The sequence below is a fragment of the Trachypithecus francoisi genome, unplaced genomic scaffold, assembly GCF_009764315.1.
Source record: "Trachypithecus francoisi isolate TF-2019V2 unplaced genomic scaffold, Tfra_2.0 Lachesis_group8, whole genome shotgun sequence".
In the NCBI taxonomy this organism is placed as follows: Eukaryota; Metazoa; Chordata; class Mammalia; order Primates; family Cercopithecidae; genus Trachypithecus; species Trachypithecus francoisi.
In genome coordinates this window covers 44624823-44647837 of record NW_022681473.1, presented here as the reverse complement: position 1 = coordinate 44647837, position 23015 = coordinate 44624823, and the positions used below count along the sequence as shown (strand labels likewise).

The 23015-nt window shown below is 34.4% G+C and overlaps 1 protein-coding gene across 4 annotated transcripts in view; it reads left to right on the top strand.

The window, feature by feature from the left end:
• Window positions 1–23015, top strand: part of PRMT3 (protein arginine methyltransferase 3) — a 131991-nt gene that overhangs the window by 7196 nt on the left and 101780 nt on the right. For 3 of the 4 annotated variants that reach the window (XM_033203909.1, XM_033203911.1, XM_033203912.1), the window contains 4 exons: window positions 973–1132; window positions 2741–2885; window positions 7848–7913; window positions 16143–16264. In XM_033203909.1, the coding sequence (XP_033059800.1) occupies window positions 973–1132; window positions 2741–2885; window positions 7848–7913; window positions 16143–16264 (493 nt within the window). The remainder of the gene's footprint in view (window positions 1–972; window positions 1133–2740; window positions 2886–7847; window positions 7914–16142; window positions 16265–23015) is intronic. The other variant, XM_033203913.1, reaches the window with a different exon arrangement.

The window sequence follows — 23015 nt, the reverse complement described above, 5'->3', positions numbered from 1 at the left end:
AAGTGAGATCACACAGTGTTTGTCTGTTTGTGTCTGTCTTATTTTGCTTCACATAATGTCCTCCACGTTGATTCATATTGTCATATGCAGGATTTCCCTTAAGCAATATCTGAATTTAATACCTGCTACAATAAGGACATAGGCTAGGAGGTGGCTTTGTGTAATGGCAAGAACATGGGCTGAGTTTAAATCTTAGTTCTTCCATAAACAGATATATAACATTGGGATAGTCACTTAATTTCCCTGAAATTTATTTTTTCCATGCCTCAAATAGGGATAAATACATCTTAACTGTGTTTTGAGAATAAAACGAGATGTAATAATGTACTTAAAAGGTACCTGCTGATCAATAAATATTAGGTTTTTTCTTTCTACTTTTTTCTTTCTTCCTGGATTTGGTTGAGTATGATTAATATTTAAATATATGTTCAGTTGAGACAACTAATGAAAAACTTAGACTGACAGCATGCTCTTTGAATTCAAATTGAAATAGTTTAGATGATAAATATTTATTATTATTACTTTTAAGACCGAATCTCACTGTATTGCCCAGGTTGGAGTACAGTGGTGTGATCTCGGCTCACTGCAGTCTCCACTTCTGAGGTTCAAGCAATTCTCCTGCCTCAGCCTCCCAAGTAGCTGGGACCACAGGCCCGCACCACCAGGCCTGGCTAATTTTTTGTATTTTTTTTTTTTTTTTTGTAGAGACAAGGTTTCACCAAACTGGCCAGGCTGGTCTTGATCACTGTTGGCTTCAAGTGATCTGCCTGCCTCGGCCTTGCAAAATGCTGGGATTACAGGCGTTAGCCACTGTGCAAAGCCAAGATGATTAATATTCAATTAAAACTACTTTCACTAATCTTTCTCAATTGGCCACATAGTAGAAACTTAGGGCATATTTATTCCTAACATATTTATACTTGTTTTGTTGTTATAAGATGGCCTGATAATAATGTCCATTTATTTCTTTAGATGTGGAAGATCTTTATGAACCGGTGTCAGTACCCTTCTCATACCCCAATGGACTCAGTGAAAATATATCTGTTGTTGAAAAATTGAAACGTATGGAAGCCAGGGCACTGTCTGCTGAAGCCGCGTTGGCTAGAGCACGTGAGGATCTGCAAAAAATGAAGTAATTTATCAATCTTGCAAAATTAATTGTTTAGATCTCCAAAATAATACAACCAATGGCAAAGTAGAATATAGAACATTTCATATACAGGGAAGTACAATGTAGATATTTTATCTTCATACAGTTAAAGATATGTAGCATTTTTATACATTATGGATATCATTAATTAATATAAAGTCTTATGGTTTTACCTATTCTGATATGTTCTGACAAATGTTGTCCTCATGAATGTTTTTGTTCTTTATTGCCTTCCTTTCAGTTTTCCTGTTTGCAGTTGATTTCTCCATTTTACTTTTTCTATCTTAGTTTTTTAAAGTGGAAGGATTAATCTTTTTGAGGTTTGGGGAAAATACAGGGTTGAAGTTTTTATTTTTAAAGAATCAAAATGTAGGCCGCGGTGGGTCACATCTGTAATCTCAGCACTTTGGGAGGCCAAGGCGGGTGGATCATGAGGTCAGGAGTTTGAGACCAGTCTGGCCAACATGGTGAAACCCCATTTCTACTAAATATACAAAAATTAGCTGGGGTGTGGTGGTGCACGCCTGTAATCCCAGCTACTTGGGAGGCTGAGATGGGAGAATTGCTTGAATCCAGGAAGTGGAGGTTACAGTGAGCCGAGATCATGCCACTGTACTCCAACCTGGGCAACAGAGCAAGACTTTGTCTTGTGTGTGGGTGGTGGGTGCAGGAAGAATCAAAATGTAATTATGGTATAGTATGAACCCAGAAAACCAGATACACAGTGACAGTTTTTCCCAGTGAGTAAATTAGCATTGTACTGGTGTAGTACTTTTCAAAGTTTAATGTGCATAGGAATCAACTGGGATCCTGTTAAAATGTAAATTCTGATTCAGGAGATTGAGAATAGGGCCTGAGATTCTGCATTTCTAACAAGTATACCTCACAGTCCTTCCTGTTGGATTTGTAAGCTGTTTGCTGTTGCCTGAGTACCCATTTGATGATTTGCCAGAATGTATGTTCAGCGGGAAAGATAGTAGAACCAATTGTAGTTCCTCTTCTCTGTTTCAGAATTTTTATGCTAGGTAACAAGCAACCAACACCAACTTTACCTTTTGCCCCTTTGGACTTCTCCCTTTTGTATACCTTATGGATTCCTAATATGTCATGATCTGAGAGGGATCTGAGTTTTAGAGCTGGAGTGGGTGGTGTTGGTGTATATAAATAATTATCTATTTGGGTCTACTTTCTGCTTATATAACACTCCCAAGAAGTAATATGGTTTTAAAGAATATTAATAGAGCTGAAATACATGACATTGATCTAGTTGCTAAAAAAGGATTTTAAAACAATAGAAATAATAGAGGATAATAAAAGTAATATGCTTATTTTGTTCAGTTAAAAGACATAAAGAGGATTATCTGCAGTTGGCATTGCTTTTGTGGTTTGTAGGAGTGCATAAAATTGTTTTTGAATTTTGCCATTGCTTCAGATCCAGCAGGGGGAGCTTTCAGTTGTTCAAGGTAGAATGTGATTTAGAAGGCTCATCACACTGTACTGCCTCCTCTTTCCTCTTCTTCAACCTCTAGCCTTTCCTTTATTCATGGTCCAATAAACCTGTCTCAAGGGTGTATTTCAAATTGATTACAGACAATTTGCTCAGGATTTTGTGATGAACGCAGATGTCAGAACCTGCTCGTCATCTACTAGTATCATTGCGGACCTCCAGGAGGATGAGGACGGTGTTTATTTCAGCTCATACGGGCATTATGGGATACATGAAGAAATGCTAAAGGTTAGAAAAGAACACAAATGTGCCAAATCCATACTAAAGGAAAAATAGAACAGGTTCTTTCTTAATATATATGTACACTGTAGGAGACCTCCTTTTTTTGGGTGGGGAGAACTGCTTTTTAAACACCTCTTTGGTGCTTGATAGCTCATCTTGGGTTGAAAGTATTACAAGACTGGGCACGGTGGCACATGCCTGTAATACCAGCACTTTGGGAGCCCAAGGCAGGAGGATTGCTTGAGCCCAGGAGTTTAAGACCAGCCTGGGCAATGTAGTGAGACCCTGTCTACAAAAAAAAAAAAAAAGAAGAAGAAAAAAAGATTACAGAGGCATCAGTCATTTGTACATTCCATTTAAAATCATTATTAATCTTTTTATGAAATCACTTTTTCCTTAAAATACTGGAAAAACTTGACAATTTTAGTCTTCTTAAGGGCAACTATTAAATAGGAACAATTAGATGGATTAAATTATATATTTACCTTTTAATGTATATAGGAAATGATTAATTTCAGTGTTTTAAATAGCCATACTGACTTTTGTTTGGGCCAATAATAACTCTTTGATATAAAGTTTAATTATAAATCTCACAATTATTATGGTAACTTTTTTACCATTGAAATCATTGACATACAGGAGTATTTCCTGAATTGGTCAAATTAGATACAGTCATGCACTGCATACTAATGTTTCAGTCAATCAGACTGATGTGATGGTGCCGCCATGAGACTATAATGCCATATTTTTACTGTACCTTTTCTATGTTTAGATATGCTTAGATACAAAAATACCATTGTGTTATAGTTGCCTACGGTATTCAGTACAGTGACATGCTGTACAGGTTTGTAGCCTAGGGGTAATAGGCTATCTTACAGAGCCTAGGTGTGTAGTAGGCTATATACCATCTCCATTTGTGAAGTATGCTCTGTGATGTCCACACAACACATTTCTCAGAAGTATCCCTAGCATTAAGCAACATGTGACTGTATTTAAATCTGGCTGGTTTTAATTTTTATAATGGTAATATCCATGTAAGATAAAAGTTGATTTCTATCTATACTTGATAATTATACATTTTATTAAGTGTTATAGATTGTAAAATAGGAAGATGTAATTTTTAGTTCAGTGAAATTTAGAATATCTACGTAGAGTAAAATAAATGTTGGAACATAAACATTGAAAGTTTAGATGTTTATCTCTGAATTTTAGATGCCACCATTACCTATTCTTAAAACCAACAAACAAAATATCCCTTTCTAAATCCTTCCTCCAGAGATTGTTTTATTTTATGGTTTCCCTGAAGCACAGGCATTTAAGCTAACCAGGGATATTTGGCAACATGTATATATTTTGTTGATTCGGTTTTGCCGGATCACAGAATAGAAGTTTGGTAATTGATAATTGTACTTATGTGGGGTCTTTTAAAACATTGTCATGTCATTACTAATTACATGTCATGGTTGTGCTTTTTGTTGTCACTTGGGTAATGGCATAGCATTATAAATAATAGATATCTTATTCTAAGTAATACATTATTTTGAGTTTCAGTGAATTTGTTGAAAAGAAATTGACTTGCTTCATTTTCTTTATTAATTTTTTTATTATGTTTAGAATATTTTCTTTAAAGAAGTTTATCTAGGGCCATGTTTGTCATTTTAAATCACCCCATTAAATACCATAAGCCTTTCATTCCTTCGGTATGGAAATTGTGTTGGGCTTTTCAGACAGGTTAAAGGTTACTGAAACTTTCAGTAGAGTGTTGAGTGTTGTGAGTACAATCATCAGGGAAATTCAGTTTGAGTACTGACCATTTACAAATCTTTATCCTGGACACTTGTATCTATATGTCAGTAACCATAAGATTTCACACCTGGTCTGGTACCTTTAACTCCTTTAGATGTACATATAGATTTAAGAAGTTCCAACTTGAAGTTTCCAGTGTCACCTTTTCCCTTTGAGAGAATCACTTAAATATCATTCTGTGTGCCTTAGCTTCCTTTAGTTCTTGTGCAGTGTAATTTCCTCCCCTTGGAAATGATTCCATTAAATGTCTATAGGACATATGGATAGTTGATTCAAAAAGAACTGTTTATACATTTGCATTTTGCCAAGTTATGTGCTGTGAATGAATGTGAAGCATGCCTTATATCACAGCTTTATTTCTCGTTTCTTATCAGAATGATTCTTAGCACACATAAACGGTTCAAGGTATATTACCACTAAAATCTTAGCTAATTTTTGTAACTCATTTAAAATTGAGAAATCATATTTACAGGACATATTTTTGTGGTTGGAATCGGCCTTGTTTTTAGAGAGTATAATTCAGGTTTTTTGTTGCTTGGCTTCATGTCTTTTCATGACACTATTTTTGGTACATGTTTTGGTTATAATTTAAAAAAAAAATAGCTTGTGATCTTATTTCTTTAGATAAGATGAAGATACCTTTTTTGAATTCCAGAGATATAATTGATAAAGGGTTAAATTACATGAACTTTCAAAATTCCTTGCCACTTTATCTTTTTGAAGAAGAGTCATCGTTGACTAATACTGTAAATCCGAAATGCATCAATCTTCTTTGTTTTAAGATCAACATTATTCATTCTGTTGTACATTTATCACAGATCATAGTGCCCTTTAGTAAAGTGAAATTTTAGTAATTTTTCTTTGCTGCATTCTCTTTATTGTATCTGCCCCGTCTCATGCACTACCAAGTGAGCACTACCACCTTTATGAGCTTGTAAATTAAAAACATACTGTTGCTAGTATATGTAAAATTTATAGTATATAACTTTTTTCTTTACCTTCATTCTTTTTTTTATATTTACAGGAATAATTTCTTGATACCTTACTAGTCTTAAAATATTATCTTGCTCCAAAGTATTGGAGCAGTAATTTTGTTACTTTATTTTTCTTAGTTTCAAGGTTGATATAAAAAATTTTTTAAATTTCTGTTTATTGTTTTGTATTGACATGTTAGCCTTTGTTAGAATAAATTTTTAGGAATGGTTATAAAGGCTACTCTTTTGTTTGCTTACATTTTCTTATTTATTGGGTTTTTTTTTTTCAAACATTCAGTGACTAAATTGAAGCTCTGCTATATACAAGGGACTATGTTTTGTATACTTTGGATTTCATTACACCAGCATGAGCATACAAACAAAAACAAATGAATATATTGAAAGAGCCAGAATGAAAGATTGTAATTTAGTTGAGTAGCAGTGCATGGCGTTAGGACAGCAGTTGGAATTCTATTGATTAAGTGGAGGTAGTGGTGAGGCAGTATGATTAGTGAGAGCTTTCTGAGTGACTGCATTCCTGACTGATGTTCACCCTGTGTAAGTTTTGTTGTTTCTGCAAAAATCACTGGTTATAGTTTCAGGGGAATATAAAATTTGTAAAAATGTATGAAATGGTATGCTTTGAAAAAAGTTTTAAAATTAGATAGTTTATATATACATTTATTTATCTTAGTAATTCTTAAAATAACTTCAGGAGAAGATTTAATAAGCCTAATTTTAAAATTTTTTTTGTAAAGCAGTGAGAAGTAATCAGAAAACATGGAATTAATTGTGGACAATTCCCTTTTTAGGTCTAGTACTTAAGTAAAACAACTTGCCCTTTAAGATCTCCTTTTATGCTTTAAAAAAAGTCTCAATTGGCATAAAAATGTTTTGGGGATATGATTTGTATAAAATTTTGATATTGTAGCAATTGGTGTAATATTTTCTTTTCACCCTGATGTGAAACTTAAAACTAGAATTCCCATTCCGTGATACTTATTTTTATCACAGTCATATTGTACTAATTTGACAGCAGAGCCCCTAACTGCTTAATTTGCAGTCAGTATGTGTTTCAACCTAGGGAATCAACTCTATTCATGAACCAGCATAAATGTTAGAGTTACGCGCTTGCCTTGGTCACAAGGTTATATGAGACTCCAGAGTGTAGGAGCCTTATAATGTGGGCTGCAGGGCTCAAATGATTTACTTTTAGGCTTACAGGCTTTTAAACATCATTTGCTACTACAGAAATTTTTACAAGCAAAACAGGAATGTAAATCAGATAGGTGCTGATCAATGACTTTCTTTGAAAAACGTGTCCAGTTTAGTGTAATTTTTCGTATGTAGCTGCAACGTTTGCATTTATTTATTTTTATCTCCTTTCTTCTTTTGTTTTTGTTTTTGAGATGGAATTTTTGCTCTTGTGGCCCAGGCTGGAGTGCAATGGTGCGATCTCAGCTCACCGCAACCTCTGCCTCCCGGTTCAAGCGATTCTCCTGCCTCAGCCTCCTCAGTAGCTGGGATTACAGGAGTGTGCCACCACACCTGGCTAATTTTGTATTTTTGGTAGAGACAGGGTTACTCCATGTTGGTCAGACTGGTCTCAAACTCCCGGCCTCAGGTGATCTGCCCGCCTCAGCCTCCCAAAGTGCTGGGATTACAGGTGTGAGCCTCCGAACCCAGCCCCTTACTTTTATTTCTATTTTTTTTGGAGACAGGGTCTTACTTTGTTGCCCAGCCTGGTCTCAGACTCCTAGCTTCAAGTGAGTATTCCAGGCATGAGCCACTGCACTTGGCTTCTCCCTTATTTTAATATAGCTGTAGTGCAGAGAATCAGGCTGTAGTCTCCAGGCCCTGTGGAAAGGAGAAAACATATTCATCTTTTATTAGCTTCAGTTATCACTCTAAGTCTTATGGTGATAATGCACGTAAAGAGAAAAATGTACACATTTTTAAGAACTTGGATCTTATTTGAGTTTCAGTCTTCGTAAAATATTTTCTTTGTGTGTTGTTGCTATTTCTATTCTTTTTTGTTTTCTTAGAAAAAAAAAAAAAGCTTGGCATCCCAGGTATAAAAGCTGCTGTGGAAACTAGCAATGTGTGATAAAATGGCAAATATCACCCTTAAAAAATTTATTTCTTTAGACTGTCCTATAAACACAGCTTTTTCGTCTCTCCACCCTAGGACAAAATACGAACAGAAAGCTACCGAGATTTCATATACCAGAATCCACATATCTTCAAAGACAAGGTAAGTAGCGTAGGTTATAGAATTATACATTTCATGTTGTTCTTGGGCAGTAGAAATCCTCTCGTGGGTCATCATTGTGATAGCAATTGATTTAACACCTTCTGTCTTTATTTCACGGAAGACTTTTATGATGCTGCTCTGCTCTGTGGTGCAGAGTACTGATAACAGAAATGCTGATTGCTGCTGTCATTCAATATGCTCTTTTTAAAAATTGAAAGTTATTAATTATAATGACATAGCTTAGTTATAATGACATAGCTTAGTTAAATTTTGCTTATTCAGATAATTTTGCTTAAACCATATTTTTTGTTTATAGTTATTCCTATGAATTTTAAATGTATCAGATAAGCCCCATGTCATAGCACACTTTTAATTATTACTCTAGTTTGTGTTCAGTAATGGAAAATTAATGAGTTTAAGAACATTAAGAATTAGGGTTCACTATTGTAATGTAGTATTTATTTTATATGCTTTCTTTTAATACTTTACCCCATTAAGAGATACTTTGTATTTTACAATTAGTTTTAATATTGGCTTAAGTTATTTAAAAAATGATCTTATACTCTGCGTGTGCATGTCCCTGTGTGTTTGAAATTTGTGTTTTTTGGCTTTTCTTCCTTGCACATTTTGTTTTTTCATTTTTTCTTTACTCTATTTTCCCTCTCTCTTTTCCACTCTGCCTTTTCCTCCCTTTCTACATTGGGATGGTTACTTAAAAGTTCAGATTTTCTGTTTGTTCTTCCTGATGGGAAATTAATCCCCTAATTTAATCAGGAATATTATGATCTTTGCCGTTTACATACCTTTCCTTGGGAATTTTTTCCCACTCTTTTTACTTTGAGAACATGTATGTTGATAATGTATCAGGTTCTTATAATTCGGCTTTCATCTCTCTAAGATTATTTCATGAGCTTTACATGATATGGCAGCAGTAACAACCTTTATGTTTTAAAAATCCTTTTTCCTGATTTTTGTTTGGAATATAATCTGGATTAACTTTTCATTTTCCATACCTCTTTTTTAAGAGCAGTGTTTCACTTGTGAGTTGGCTGAATTGGACAGAATTTATATGGTGCTCTGATCTTTTTGGACAAAGCATTGCACCTCATGAAAAGTTATAATTGTTTGTGCTGATTCCCACCAGAGACAAATAAATGATTTCATTTAAAAATTATGGTTGATCAGTTTTTTATATTTAAGTTTTTTGTATGTTACTATAGTGGAGACTTTTCATAGGTTTTTTTTTTTTTTTTTTTTTGAGACGGATTCTTACTCTGTCACCCAGGCTGGAGTGCAGTGGTGCGATTTTGGCTCACTGCAACCTCTGCCTCCCGGGTTCAAGCGATTCTCCTGCGTCAGCCTCCCCAGTAGCTGGGACTACAGGCACGTGACACCACTTCCAGCTAATTTTTGTATTTTTAATAGAGATGGGGTTTCACCATGTTGGTTAGGATGGTCTTGATCTCTTGACCTTGTGATCCGCCTGCCTCAGCCTCCCAAAGTGCTGGGATTACAGGCGTGAGCCACCACACCTGGCCCTTCATAGTTTTTGTATTTGCAAAACAAGTGCTGGAAAGTTTATTTAATGTTTGTCTAAAAACCACTTTGTTTCCAATGAAGCAGATTATGTTACTGTTAACGACGTTGCTTTATATTTCTAGTTAGATTATGCCCAGATTTTTATTTTATTTTTTCCTTAATATGTAAACATGAGAATCACTAATCCTGGCTAGTCTGGAACCAGTTATATAATTTTGGGCAAGTGGTGAATCTCTTTGGGCATAACCTGTAAGGTGATTGTAAAAATTCCTTCTGGTAAATTCTGTGGGTTTTGTTACGGTGAAAGCATCATCGTCTTTCTTTGAGCCATCTTCTCTTAATACTTGATGATAGGAATACCAGAGGAGCTTGTTGAGAGAGTAAATTAGAATGTTCCTTCAGTATGCTTCTGAATGGAGTTGTCTTATAATAGGTAAGTAAATACTGAAAAGGCTCAAGTATTAGTAATCATAAGATTAATCATCAAGATATTAAATATTGTTATTAAAATTTTTTTCCTTCCCTTCTCTCTCCATCCCTTCCCAGCCTCCTTTTCTTCCTTCTTTTCTTAATATTGTTCCAATTCACAAAGCTCCTGTGGAGGCCATATGGTTTCTCAGATTAATTTAACTTTGGGTGGTATTTAATCGTGTTGTCACCCACTCATAATTAATTTCTGTTTGTAGTTTATTGAAGAAATTCCCAGTTAGGTGCCTTCTTTATGCTTCTGGTTGTTATCTACAGTTACAATTCATTCAGTTTTTTAAGAAAAAAAGTGAATCAAATTTCCTCATCATTTTATAAAATAATGTTCATTTTATTTCTACCTCTTTGATTCTATCAAATTTTAGCTTATCTGCCTGATCACCTAATTCTAAGCTAGTGTAATAAATAACTAACATACAATTAAAAATACAGACTTTAGAAGCAGGTTAACCTGTGTTTGAATGCAGACCCTACAATTTACCAGCTCTGTGACCTTTAACCTGTTTCTTTGCCACTCTGAAGCTCACATTTGTCATTTGTAGAATGAGGATTAAATAAGGATTTCATACACATACGCATATATGCATTTGTATATACATTGCATCTGAATGTGTATATGGATAGTCTTACAAAAAAACACATACTCTAATTGGAGTATACTAAACATATCCTTCTATACTTTCTTCACTCAGCAGCTTTTCTTGGAGAAATTCCTTATTATCTTTTTACCCCCGTGTTTTTTCTTTTGGTAAAATAAACATGATATGAAATTTGCCATCTTAGCTATCCTTAAGTGTATAGATCAGTGGTATTAAATACATTTATAATGTCATGCAGCCATCACCACTTCCATCTCCAGAACTCTTCATCTTGTAAAACTGAAACTATTCTCATTAAACCGTTAATTCCCCATTCTCCCTTCTTCCCAGCCCTTGGCAGTCGCTATTCTACTTTCTGTCTCTATGATTTTGACTACTCATATACATCATATATGTGGAATCTTACAGTGCAGTCGTTCCCTCAGTATCTGTGAGGGGTTGGTTCCAGGACACTCTTAATACCAGCATCCACAAATGCTCATTTACCTGATATAAAATGGTGTAGTGTTTGCATATAACCCATGCACATCTTCCTGTATACTTTAAATCGTCTCCAGATTACTTGCAATACCTAATACAATGTAAGTGCTATATAAATAGTTGTTATACTGTATTGTTTAGGGAACAATGACAAGAGGAAGAAGACTTCATGTTCAGTACAGATGCAATTTTTTTTTTTCCAGAATGTTTTCGATTAGCAGTTGCTTGACTCCCTGGTTGGGGAATCCAGGGATACAAAGGGCTGACTGTATTTCCTTTTGTAACCGGCTTATTGCACTTAGCATAATGTCCTCAAGGTTTGACCTTGTTGTAGCAAATGTCAGAATTTTTTTCGTTTTTAAGGCTCAATAATCCATTGTATGTATGTACATTTTGCTTATTCATTCATTCATCTGTCCAGATATTTGGGTTACTTCTATATTAAAGCTATTGTGAATATTGCTGCTATTAACATAGGTATACAGATATCTCTTAGAAGCCCTGCTTTTAATTATTTTGGGTATATACCCAGAAATGAAGTTCCTGGGTCACATAGTAATTCCATTTTTAATTCCTTGAGGAAGCACCGTGCTGTTTTTCACAGTGGGTGTACCATTTTGTATTCCCACCAGCAGTGCACAAGGGTTCCAATTTCTCCATATCCTTAGCAGTACTTATTGTTTTCTAGTTTTTTGATAATAGCTGTCCTCGTTGGTGTGAGGTGATATTTGTTTTGATTTGCATTTTTCTAATGATTAGTGATTTTGAGCATCTTTTCATTAATATTCTTTTAATGGTTCATATATCCAATGTAAGAATGTCCATAAGTTGTTTCAGTTTTTATATTAGAAACTGCTTCATATAAACTATTAAAAATATTTGTATATATATGTGAGTATAATTATAAGGTAATTTTTTAGCACTGGACCCTCTAGGTCATATAGAGTATATACCATGTATGGTGTCACCAGTTGTGCTGCCAGCTTGTCTTTGGTACACAGCAAGGAAGCATTGATCTTCCCAGACACTGTCACCAAAGCACTTTTAACAAACTTCTAAATTCCACACTAATCTTTTATGTTTGATTTTTTAGTTTTGTAGATGTTTTATTTTAATGAGAGTTTCCGGAAACTTATTACACATGGTTCTATTGTATATATTTTCATTTTTGCCATACAATATTTCAAGTTGAGGTACTGTAACTGTACTAGATACATATATACTATATAGTATACTGTTTTCTTGCTATTTTGGTTAATACATTTTATTTGGAACTTTTAAAAAAATTCTTTTTGTTTGCAGTGATATGTATCGATTGCATGTTAAAATAAAATTCTTAATGTTTATGAAAGTAATTATGTTAAAATGTATACTCACCCAGACAGGCCATGTGTTCAAGAACAGTCAAATTCCCACTGAAGCCATCTGGATGTAGGATAGGAAGCACAAAGTAGTGACCTTTCAACAACTTTATTTCTTCAGTGGATATCAGACTGTTTAGATTATCTCTCTTCTGGAGTCAATACTAATAAATTATATTTTCAATATATAATGGAAACAGCCGGTCATGGTGGCTCCCGCCTGTAATCCCAGCACTTTGGGAGGCCAAGGTGGGTGGATCACTTGAGGCCAGGAGTTTGAGACCAGCCTGGCCAACATGGTGAAACCCCGTTTCTACTAAAAATATAAAAATTAGCCAGATGTGGTGGAGGACGCCTGTAATCCCAGCTACTTGGGAGGCTGAGGCAGGAGAATCACTTAAACCCGCGAGGTGGAGGTTACATTGAGCTGAGATTGTGCCACTGCACTCCAGCCTGGGCAACAGAGCGAGACTCTGTCTCAAAAATAAAAAAACTAAAGATATAATGGAAGGAAAACTCCACTTATAATAGGAACACAGAAGATAAAATGCACAGAAGTAAACAACTAGAAATATATGCAGGACTTAGATAAAAAAAGATTTTTAAAAGAACAGCTAAAGTACCTAACAGACAATTTAAACAAATTGAAAGTCATACCAGGTTCTTAAATAGGAAAACTCAAAATTGTTTTCCCTAAATTTTAGCTCAGTTCTCATAAAAATTCTAACACTTTTAAACCTAGACAAACCAATTATCTTGTTTATATGGAAAAATAAATATAAAAAGTTTTCCAGAAACATTGTGGAAAAATATTTGCAGTGAGTGTGGACCAGACTTACTTGATATTAAATCATTTTATAAAGCTTCAGTAACTAAAATAATTCCTGGCACATGAATATATAGATTAACAGAACAGATTTAAAATTCACTTCTAAATGCAAATATACACAAATATTTAAATGACTGTTAAAGGTCACATACCAAGTCAGTGGGGGAAACCTTGTTTAATAACTGATATTGTGACAAGTGGCCAACCATTTGAACAAAACATTGGAACCATGCCTCATAGTGTGTACCATGGTTTAAAAACAAACTGTGTTAATGAAACTGTGAATGTACTAGAAGGAAATGGGTAAAGATGAAATGCAATGAAATGGGAAGACTGGGGAAGGCTTATCTAATTATGATGAAAGTCCTGGAGATATTATAGAAAAGATTAATAAGTTTAATTGTAGGTTAAGAATTCCTGTGTGGCAAAAATCACTGTAAGTAGAATCAAAAGACAAAAATACATGCTGTGAGAAAACATAGCATGTCATATTACAGAGGGCTAATCTTAATTTACAAAGAACTCTTATCTGCTAAGACAGATTGATAAGAAAAGGACTAGCAACTGAGTGGGAAAAATGGAGAGAGGATGTAAATCAGTAGTTCACATAAAATTACAGACGGCTCTACAATACATGGAATGATGCTAAATCTCCTAAGAGAAATGCATATTAAAACTAGATCAACATATCATTATTTTGTGATTGCCAGATGGGTAGACATCCAAAAGTTTGATTATGTGTCCCATAGGCTAGTCTCACCTGTGAGGAAATTGGTACTAATACATTGCTCTTTGGAGTCTTCATTAGCAGGATTGCCCTGTGAGATCAATTTGGTTATGTCTAGCAGAATTACAAATATGTACTCTTTGACACAGTGTTTTCACTTCTAGGAATATATTCTTTAGATTTACTAATTCATGGGAATGGGCTTCGATATAAGGTTATTTTCAGCATTTATTGCCCTAGTAAGATTTTGGGAACACCTAAAATGTTCATCAGAGAACTGGATTTTGATACAGCCATAGTGTGGAATCCTGTACAGCTACATAAAAGAAAGGAGCTCTAGAAACTGATATGGAGAGATCTCTAAATTATATTGTTAAAAAAAAAATATGTAACACAGTGGGTATAATATGCTATCATTTGTGTAAAAGAAGGAAAAACATGTATTGAATTGTAATATGCATAAATTTTTTTTAAAGCATAGGAAATATACCTGATAGTTAAACCATAATTCTATTGCCTAGTGAGAAAAAAAATTGGTGTACAGTATCATCGATTCTTAATTCTAGTTTTACTTTTCTTAGCATAGTTTCTCATTACTCAGAGGAAAATCCGAGGCACTCTGTGATCTGACCCCTGCCTTCACCTCCAAGTGACCTCTTTCTGAACCCAGTTCAGCCACACTGGCCATCTTGGCTTTGCCTGGAATGTTGTGTCTTGCATTTAATATCCTCCTGACTAAAATGCTCTTCTCCTAGATCTTTGCATGACACCCTCCTTTATTCAGTTCTTTGCTCACATGTATCAGAGAGGTATTCTCAGACCTAACTAGAATGGTAAAAGAGTATATCTTCTCTCCCCTGCTCTAACCTCTACTCTACTTGATTTTTCTTACTACTTGACCTTATTTTATATTCTTTGTCTCTCTCACAAGATTGTATGTGCCATTAAGACAGGGATTTGGTCTTGTTTGTTGCTGTACCTCCATCACTGAAATCAATTCCTGGTATATAGTAATGCTTAGTGAATACTTACAGTATGAGGGCACTGAAATAATTTCCTGTTTTGGGACAAATATATATGATTTTTTAGGCCATTGATAGTGAAAGATTTAAAGCACTAGTTTTCAGTAATTTCACAGAGTAGTGTACCTAGAAGGATTTTGCTAAATGTGTTTCCTTGGTGACTTGTTTTTGTTTTTACTATGAACTAAGCAGGCTTCATTATATTCCAGGGAAAACCATATTAAATTCTTGATTTAAATAATTGCTCCCCACTTACCCCCAATAGCATCTTAAAACTTTTGGTTCTAATAAATACTTTTCTTTCACCAAGAATTCAGTTTGCAACTTAAACTCTCAAGTTACTGAATTTTGACAGCTAACTTGTTTTCATTGCACTTTCTTGTTAAAATGGGCTGAATATTTGATTTTGGGAGTGGGAAGGATGTAGTGATATTCCGTATCCTTGATTACTTTATAACCCTTTTCAAATTGTATTGGGTCAAGCCATCCTGCTTAAATTAATTACTGCCACTCAAACTTGAAGAAATTTATTTCTGTTAAAATGTAGAATTACTGAGCCTAAAATAGAATATACGTACAATAGGGAAATTAAAAACAATAATTCTCTCTTAAATCTGTAGTTTTTTTTATATAAAATCTCTTAAATTAAGCATTGTTGGGTCTGATTACAATAGACTATAACCAACTATACTGTTATTAATTTAAAACAACTCATAGTAATGATATCTTCAGTTTTCCCAAATAGAAATTAGCGTATTTGCTTAGTTTAATTTTTTTTTTTTTTTTTTTTTGAGATGGAGTTTCTCTCTTGTTGCCCAGGCTGGAGTGCAATGGCGTGATCTTGGCTCACCGCAACCTCCACCTCCCAGGTTCGAGAGATTCTCCTGCCTCAGCCTTCCGAGTAGCTGGGATTACAGGCATGCGCCACCATGCCCAGCTAATTTTGTATTTTTAGTAGAGACAGGGTTTCTCCATGTTGATCAGGCTGGTCTCAAACTCCTGACCTGAGGTGATCTGCCCGCCTCGGCCTCCCAAAGTGCTGGGATGACAGGCGTGAGCCACCGCACCTAGCCAGTTTAAAGTTTATATTGTGATCTTTTCCTAGCCAGAAAGATCGTAATATATGAATAGAATTTAACATAGAGACCTTTTTGGTAACATCTCTTTTTTTTTTGAATTACCCCAGGTAGTTTTGGATGTTGGGTGTGGAACTGGAATTCTCTCTATGTTTGCTGCTAAAGCTGGGGCGAAGAAGGTTCTTGGAGTTGATCAATCCGAAATACTTTACCAGGCAATGGATATTATAAGGTACATATATTTTAAGCCTTCGTTTAAGTTTATTTTAAAATTTAATGATTATTTAACAGATTTTCTTGTCTTTAGTAGCTATCTAAGGCAGACTAATGACATTTGTCTTTCAGTAAAAATTCACTCCAGAATAATAAGATTTTAAGTTGAATTGAGCTAGACACATTTGAGCTATGCTGCTGAATAATCTTTTCACAGTTCACATTGATGAGGATTATTTTTATATAGTTCTCTGGCTTTCTGACTATGGCTATAAATATGCTAATTATAATAATGTAAAATTAAAAACTTGATACTTAGGGTAATACTGACAGGACTCCCTACTTACTAATATATTTATTATATGTTAGTAGTATTTTCTTTAGAAAATATCAATTATACTAAAGACTAAGAGTTATTTGTCTTTTTCTTTTGTGACAACACTAGTCCATGTACCTCCTTCAAATTAAGTAAATTCCAAAGTTGCTAAAAACAAGGCAGAGTGGATTTAGTTTATTACCCCCTAAAACTTTCATTCTCTAAAACTCTCTGTCTTTTGAGTATTTAGCTGGGTTGATTTTACAGTTGGCTTATGACCTAGTAAGAAGGCCTTTATTTGAAATCCAGCTGACACAACTGAATTTCTTTCCCTATGTGCTTAACAAAAGCACCTTACATTTGGAACTTAGGAGTCATTTCCAGAATACGTAACCAATAGGAGGCTTCTCATAGCAACTTTTAAGTGATTCTTCAACTTACACTGCTGTTCCACTCTTAAGATTGATTAATGTTAGCCAGGCATGGTGGCTCATGTCTGTAATCCCAGCACTTTGGGAGGCTGAGGTGAAAGGATTGCTTGAGCCCAGGAGTTCACTCTGTCCTCTATAAAATATGTTTTAAAATTAGCCAGGCATGGTGGTGCATGCCTGTAATCCCACCTACTTGGGAGACTGAGACAGGAGGATTGATTGACCTGGGGAGGTGGAGGCTGCAGCGAGCCATGATCGTGCCACTGCACTTCAACTTGGGTAACAGAGCAAGACACTTTCTCCAAAAAAATTTTTAAAGATTTGATTAATGTTGATCTTTTCTGATTAGTTAAAAAATTTAAATATGATTATATAAAATATTTAAAGTTGTTTAGATTTTATTTTGTAACTAGAAGGATAGTGTTATGGTTAGAAGAACAAGTTTGAATCAAGCTTGGGATGGAGTCCTCACTCTACCATTTAACCGGTACTTGGAACTTGAGTTAAAGTACATCTAACGTGTTAGAAATCTCAGTTGTTTCACTGTCAAACGAAACTTAAAAGTTTCGTTTGAGGTTGTAAGTAAGATGCATACGTTATAAGTAATACGTATATATAAATCAGTTTGGCCTGTTGCCCAGCACATAGTAAATATTTTGAGATGCATAAGTTATAAGTAAGATATACATATAAATCAGTTTGGCCTATTGCCCACCACATGTTAAATATTTGGAGCATTAGCTATGGTTATTATTAACAAATACCAAATCAGTGTTAATGGAAAAATTGCCCTGAACTTGTTAGGTTTTTCGTAGATAATGGTTTGTGGTTGTGATTTTTGTATTGGAATATATATATATACACACACACACACACATATATGTTGCAATTGCAATTATAGAATTGCACATACTTATATATCGATAGATACCTAGTCAAGCCTTTTCTAGTTCTTATGATACCATTAAGTACAACATGATCATTTTGGGGGTTCCATAGAAAGTACCCTCAATTGCTTATTCATTGCCATCCAAACAAATATGAGAAACACTGTCCCAAAGAAGAGATTGTTTTAGAAGAATTCTCAAAATTTTATTGTTGATAGTAAAATTATGATGAGCTATTTGTACTAGAATTTCTAGTCTTATGACAGCTATTTCTATTAGAATTTCAAGTATATTTATGAATTAGTTTTTTTTTCCTATAGCATGGGACTAGATGTGCTCTCCTTTTAATTTCTTAACTCTATGAAAGAAATGGAAAGGAATTATAATACACTGTTTCATTTTATTTTACAGAAGTCCTGATTCCCATTGTCTTTGTGGAAACATGTTTATAAATGATTATACCTAAAATTCATCGTTTATAATATTAATATTTAGTGCTAGGGTATACGGTGTCCAAGCTTCTTAGTAAAATATTTAAAATGTTTCTGATATATACATTTAACATTCAATTACTTACAATAATGAGGAAAATGTTTTCTGACAAATTATTGCTAGAGGGAAATTAATTTTCAGTCCTTTTTTCTTTGCAGTTGTCTAAACACTTCATGATATATTTTGATCTAGAGTTACAGTTTTGGAGGAACAAGACAGTGGAATTAAGTGTGTTTCTGATATATTGATGAGCTCCCAGCAAAAACAATTGCTTAAAAAAAATTATGTTTTATGATTTTTCAAAATAAATGGTAAACTAGTCTGTGTAAATCTTTTAATTTAATACCAGTATTAAAAACCTTGAAACTATTTTAAAATATTATCGAAAGATATTCACAGTAATTCTATCCAGATTTAAGAATAACTTTTTTTCTGTCCACATAATCCTAAATAGTTTTATTAGTTAGAAGACCTTCTAAAGTATATTTGTCACCAGTGCAGAGCCCAGAATGGTTTGGGATTAAGTCTTTGTTTTTAAAGTCTCCGAGAAAGCTACCAACTTACTTTTAATCAAAGGATGGGTGTCAATATGCATTTATTAGTATTTTTTCTGTTAAGATAGCGTCTTCAACATCAGTGGGCAAAAGCAGAAATGTGAAAAAAATATGTCCCTGATTCAGCAAGTGACATCTGCAGTCACAAAGGAGTGCTTTTCCATGTACTCAAAGACAATAATAAATTGCTCCTCCCATCTCATCTTTAGGTCTTTCACCTATAAAGCCAGAGCTAACAGAATGTCTCTTTAGCAATACTTACAGGATTCGATACAAACATGTTTTTGATATTTAACTTAAAGTTAACTCAGCTAAGTAAGCACATAACTAAAAGTATTTTAACAAGATTTTTATATGATAATAATGAGATTAAAACCCAGCAATCTAGCGTAATAGCTTTTCATTAAAATTACTAGGGTTCAAGATACTTAAGACCCAAAATTTGAGCTCTGTCAGTTTCTCAGGATGGAATAGGTAGAGATATGTGACTTATTTGGATAAGGATCCTCTGTCTAATCATTGAGTCAAAGTACTTGTCTTCAGTCTTTTCTGTGTGTATTTTTGGACAGAGTTTGATCATTTCGTCAACCAAATTTTTGAATTTCGAACACTAATTTTAATGTAGTGAAGTAGGAAGCGAATATGTCAAACTGTTCTTTGCTGTGTCAAATATTTTATGCTTACCAGTGTTTATCCTCTCAATCTTGTAAAGTGTCATTTTTGTAAGATTTCCTGCTAGTTCCAAAGTGTATCTAAAATCTTTGCTTGAGTGTCAGATGTAGTTATAGGAAGGAAGCATAGATAAAAAGTGCAATGAAGAAATCAAAATCAGTTTCACTACTGCAAATAATTATTTTCTTGCTGTAATGTTAGCAGTCAGAGAAGTAGCATTTGTGACCAAGATTACTACCAAGCATGGAGAGTGTAATAAAATGACTAAACCTTAAATTTATATTCAATTAAAGTACCAATTTAGCTAAGTGAACATTTTGCATAGAGCACATATTTACTATAAATAAGCTTTTGCAAAAAATAATCACATTTTTAAAAATAATTTTAAAACATTGCACATGAGAGCATATACCTAGAAGCTTAGTGAGGAAAAGTTTTATTATACAACAGGTTCACAGTTGATTCAGAGGGAACAGCCATGTATTGTGACTTTGTGGTAATGGATTTTTAACAAAACAAATGGTATCCACATAAGACTTTTTTTTTCTCTAATTATCTATAAAGCTCCTGCATATGTTCCCCCTTTGTACAGTGTGGAAATTGAACAAGTAGATGTATTTAAAGTACTAAAGAAGCAGGCTTACTATCTCACGGCTTTTAGTACTAATGACCAGGATTGTACTCTAGTTGCTTGTTGAATACCTTGTCATTCAATTCCTAGTTTTCTTTTCAGATGGAAACTATCAAAGGCTGTAGTTGTTATTATCAAGATCCAGTGATATTTGTGTAAACCTTTGTCTTACCTCATGCTAGATGGCCATGTTTAAGATTCATTATAGACATTATTTTTGCCAGTCATTACCAGAGTCATGGTCATCAGAGCAGAGGCAAGCATTTGTTCACCAGATACATTTTGCAAAAATATGAATTTTTTAAAATCTCTTCACAAAACTGTTGAACAGTTATGTAGTCTGAACCACCCCCCCGCCTTTGCTTTGAAGTATCAGAGTTATTCCTGAGAATTTCTTAACAGGATTTTTGAAAATTTCAGCTGTACACGACAGTAGAGAGAATGATATGAATTCCTGTGTGCCTGTCACCTGTGTCTACATTTATCAATTTTTTTACCATCTTTTTTTATCCATTTCCCTCCCACCTTTTTGTTTTGTTTTTGTTTTTGTTAGAGTATTTTGAAGTAAAACTTATACATTATATCAGTAAATGTGTCCTAATACATTTGAGTGTTAGTGCATGAGAACATTTATTGAAAATGACTTAGCACTCAATCTTTAGATACCCCAATTTAATAATAAAATTACTAACATTAATTTAGTTTTTTCTATTGACTCTCCTTTGGTGCAGGTATAACTGAATCTCTTTTGATGTAGATTATTATACCTATTATAGAGATTAAGAGGCTGGGCATGGTGGCATGTGCCTGAGTCAGGAGAATCACTTGAGATTATGAGTTTGCAGCTACTAGTGTGCTAGGATTGCACCTGTGAATACCCAGCACACTATAGCCTGGGCAACATAGTGAGACTGTGTCTCTATAGTGGGGTCAGAATTAGTTCCCAGGCAACCTGACTCCATAGCTCATCCTCATAGCCAGTTTGCAATTCCTTATCTCCATTGAACTACTTACAAGGTATGTATTGGTTATATTCAGTAGTTTGCTTTACTTAAAAACCTATAGATAGTTTGAAAAGCAGGCCTTTTTGTTTTGGATAAACCAACATTGTACTGTTTCTTCAGAAATGTTCTTTGCCTTTTTTATATTGTGAAAAGGTAGTTATTTTTATAGTGTTCATATGCGTCTCCTTTGTCTTCCTTTTGAAATTTTAAAATTTGGAGTGAAATACCTTCTATTCCTCTGTGAATGTACTTCTAAAAGAATAGGTATGAAAGTTATTGTTAATATCCCCACAGTTTACTGACTCATTGTTCTAACCAGTTGAGGATACCACATAGCATGCTCATCTCAGCATCCAGACATGACTTGAGTTCTAATTTTTCTTTCACTAATTAGCTTTATAATAATGGGCAAATTACACAACCCCTTTAAGCTCTGATTTCTTCATTTATAAAATCAGGTTGTCAAGCCTGTAATCCTAGCACTTTGGGAGGCCGAGACGGGCGGATCACGAGGTCAGGAGATCGAGACCATCCTGGCTAACACGGTGAAACCCCATCTCTACTAAAAATACAAAAAAACTAGCCGGGCGAGTTGGTGGGCGCCTGTAGTCCCAGCTACTCCGGAGGCTGAAGCAGGAGAATGGCGTAAACCTGGGAGGCGGAGCTTGCAGTGAGCTGAGATCCGGCCTCTGCACTCTAGCCCGGGCGACAGAGCAAGACTCCGTCTCAAAAAAAAAAAAAATAAAATAAAATAAAATGAGGTTGATAGAGTCTCATAAGATGGTTATAGGAATTGTATCCATTATGGTGCTTTGCAAAATGGCTGGCCCTGTAACTGCTTACTAAATGTTAGCAGTAATGATAATCATGTTAATTATTAGTAGTGGTCATATGCTTGGCTTGGCATCAATGTCTCAAATAATATTTTATGTTTGGGTGGTTATGTTTCATTTAGGACATTTATTGCAGCTATCTTGTCAAAATGTGACTCACTTTTTTGTCTTCTTTCTATTTCACAATCTCTGTTCTCTTATACCATAAAACGTCAAACTTTAGTCATACTCTGTACTCACTTACCTCTCTTGAACTCTGTTCTCAACTTCTCTGATACTTGTCTATTCTTGCTTATTGGAGCTTTCTGTAACATCAGTCAGTGAAAACAGCTCTTCTGGTTAGCAGGCTCTAAGTTGTCCTTATCCCTTCTGAGGCCCTTTTCTCTGTCAGAAGTCTATATACAGCAGAGTATCTTCTGTTAAACTCCACAAGCCTACATCTATAAAAGGCACTTTAAATTCTAAAAGATAGATATTTTTAAAATATACAGTCTTTTATTCTTTCAAACACATGCAACTTAACAATCCTTGGATTATGTTTAAAATAATTTTTGGCTAGGCATGGTGGCTTAAACACTTGTAATCCCAGCACTTTGGTAGGCTGAGGTAGGAGGATCCCTTGAGACCAGGAGTTCAAGACCAACCTGGGCAAGATAGCAAGAACTGTCTTTACCAAAAAAATAATAAATCTACTAACAATTTTTATCTCCTTTTTATTTAAAAAGGTGATCTAGCATTTCTAAAGAAATGAGTTTAGAATAGGATACATTTTGGTTATTATTGTAAACTGACAGTGTATTAGGCTTTAAGGATTAGGCTGGCTCTTCTGAGGTTGCAGACGTGAATAAAATAATATAGATTTTCTGAGATGTTATGTTAGTAAGGGCAAATAGGTCTTAAAGTGAGATGTGGAAGAGAATGAGAAATTGTTTCTTATTCTTGCTATCATA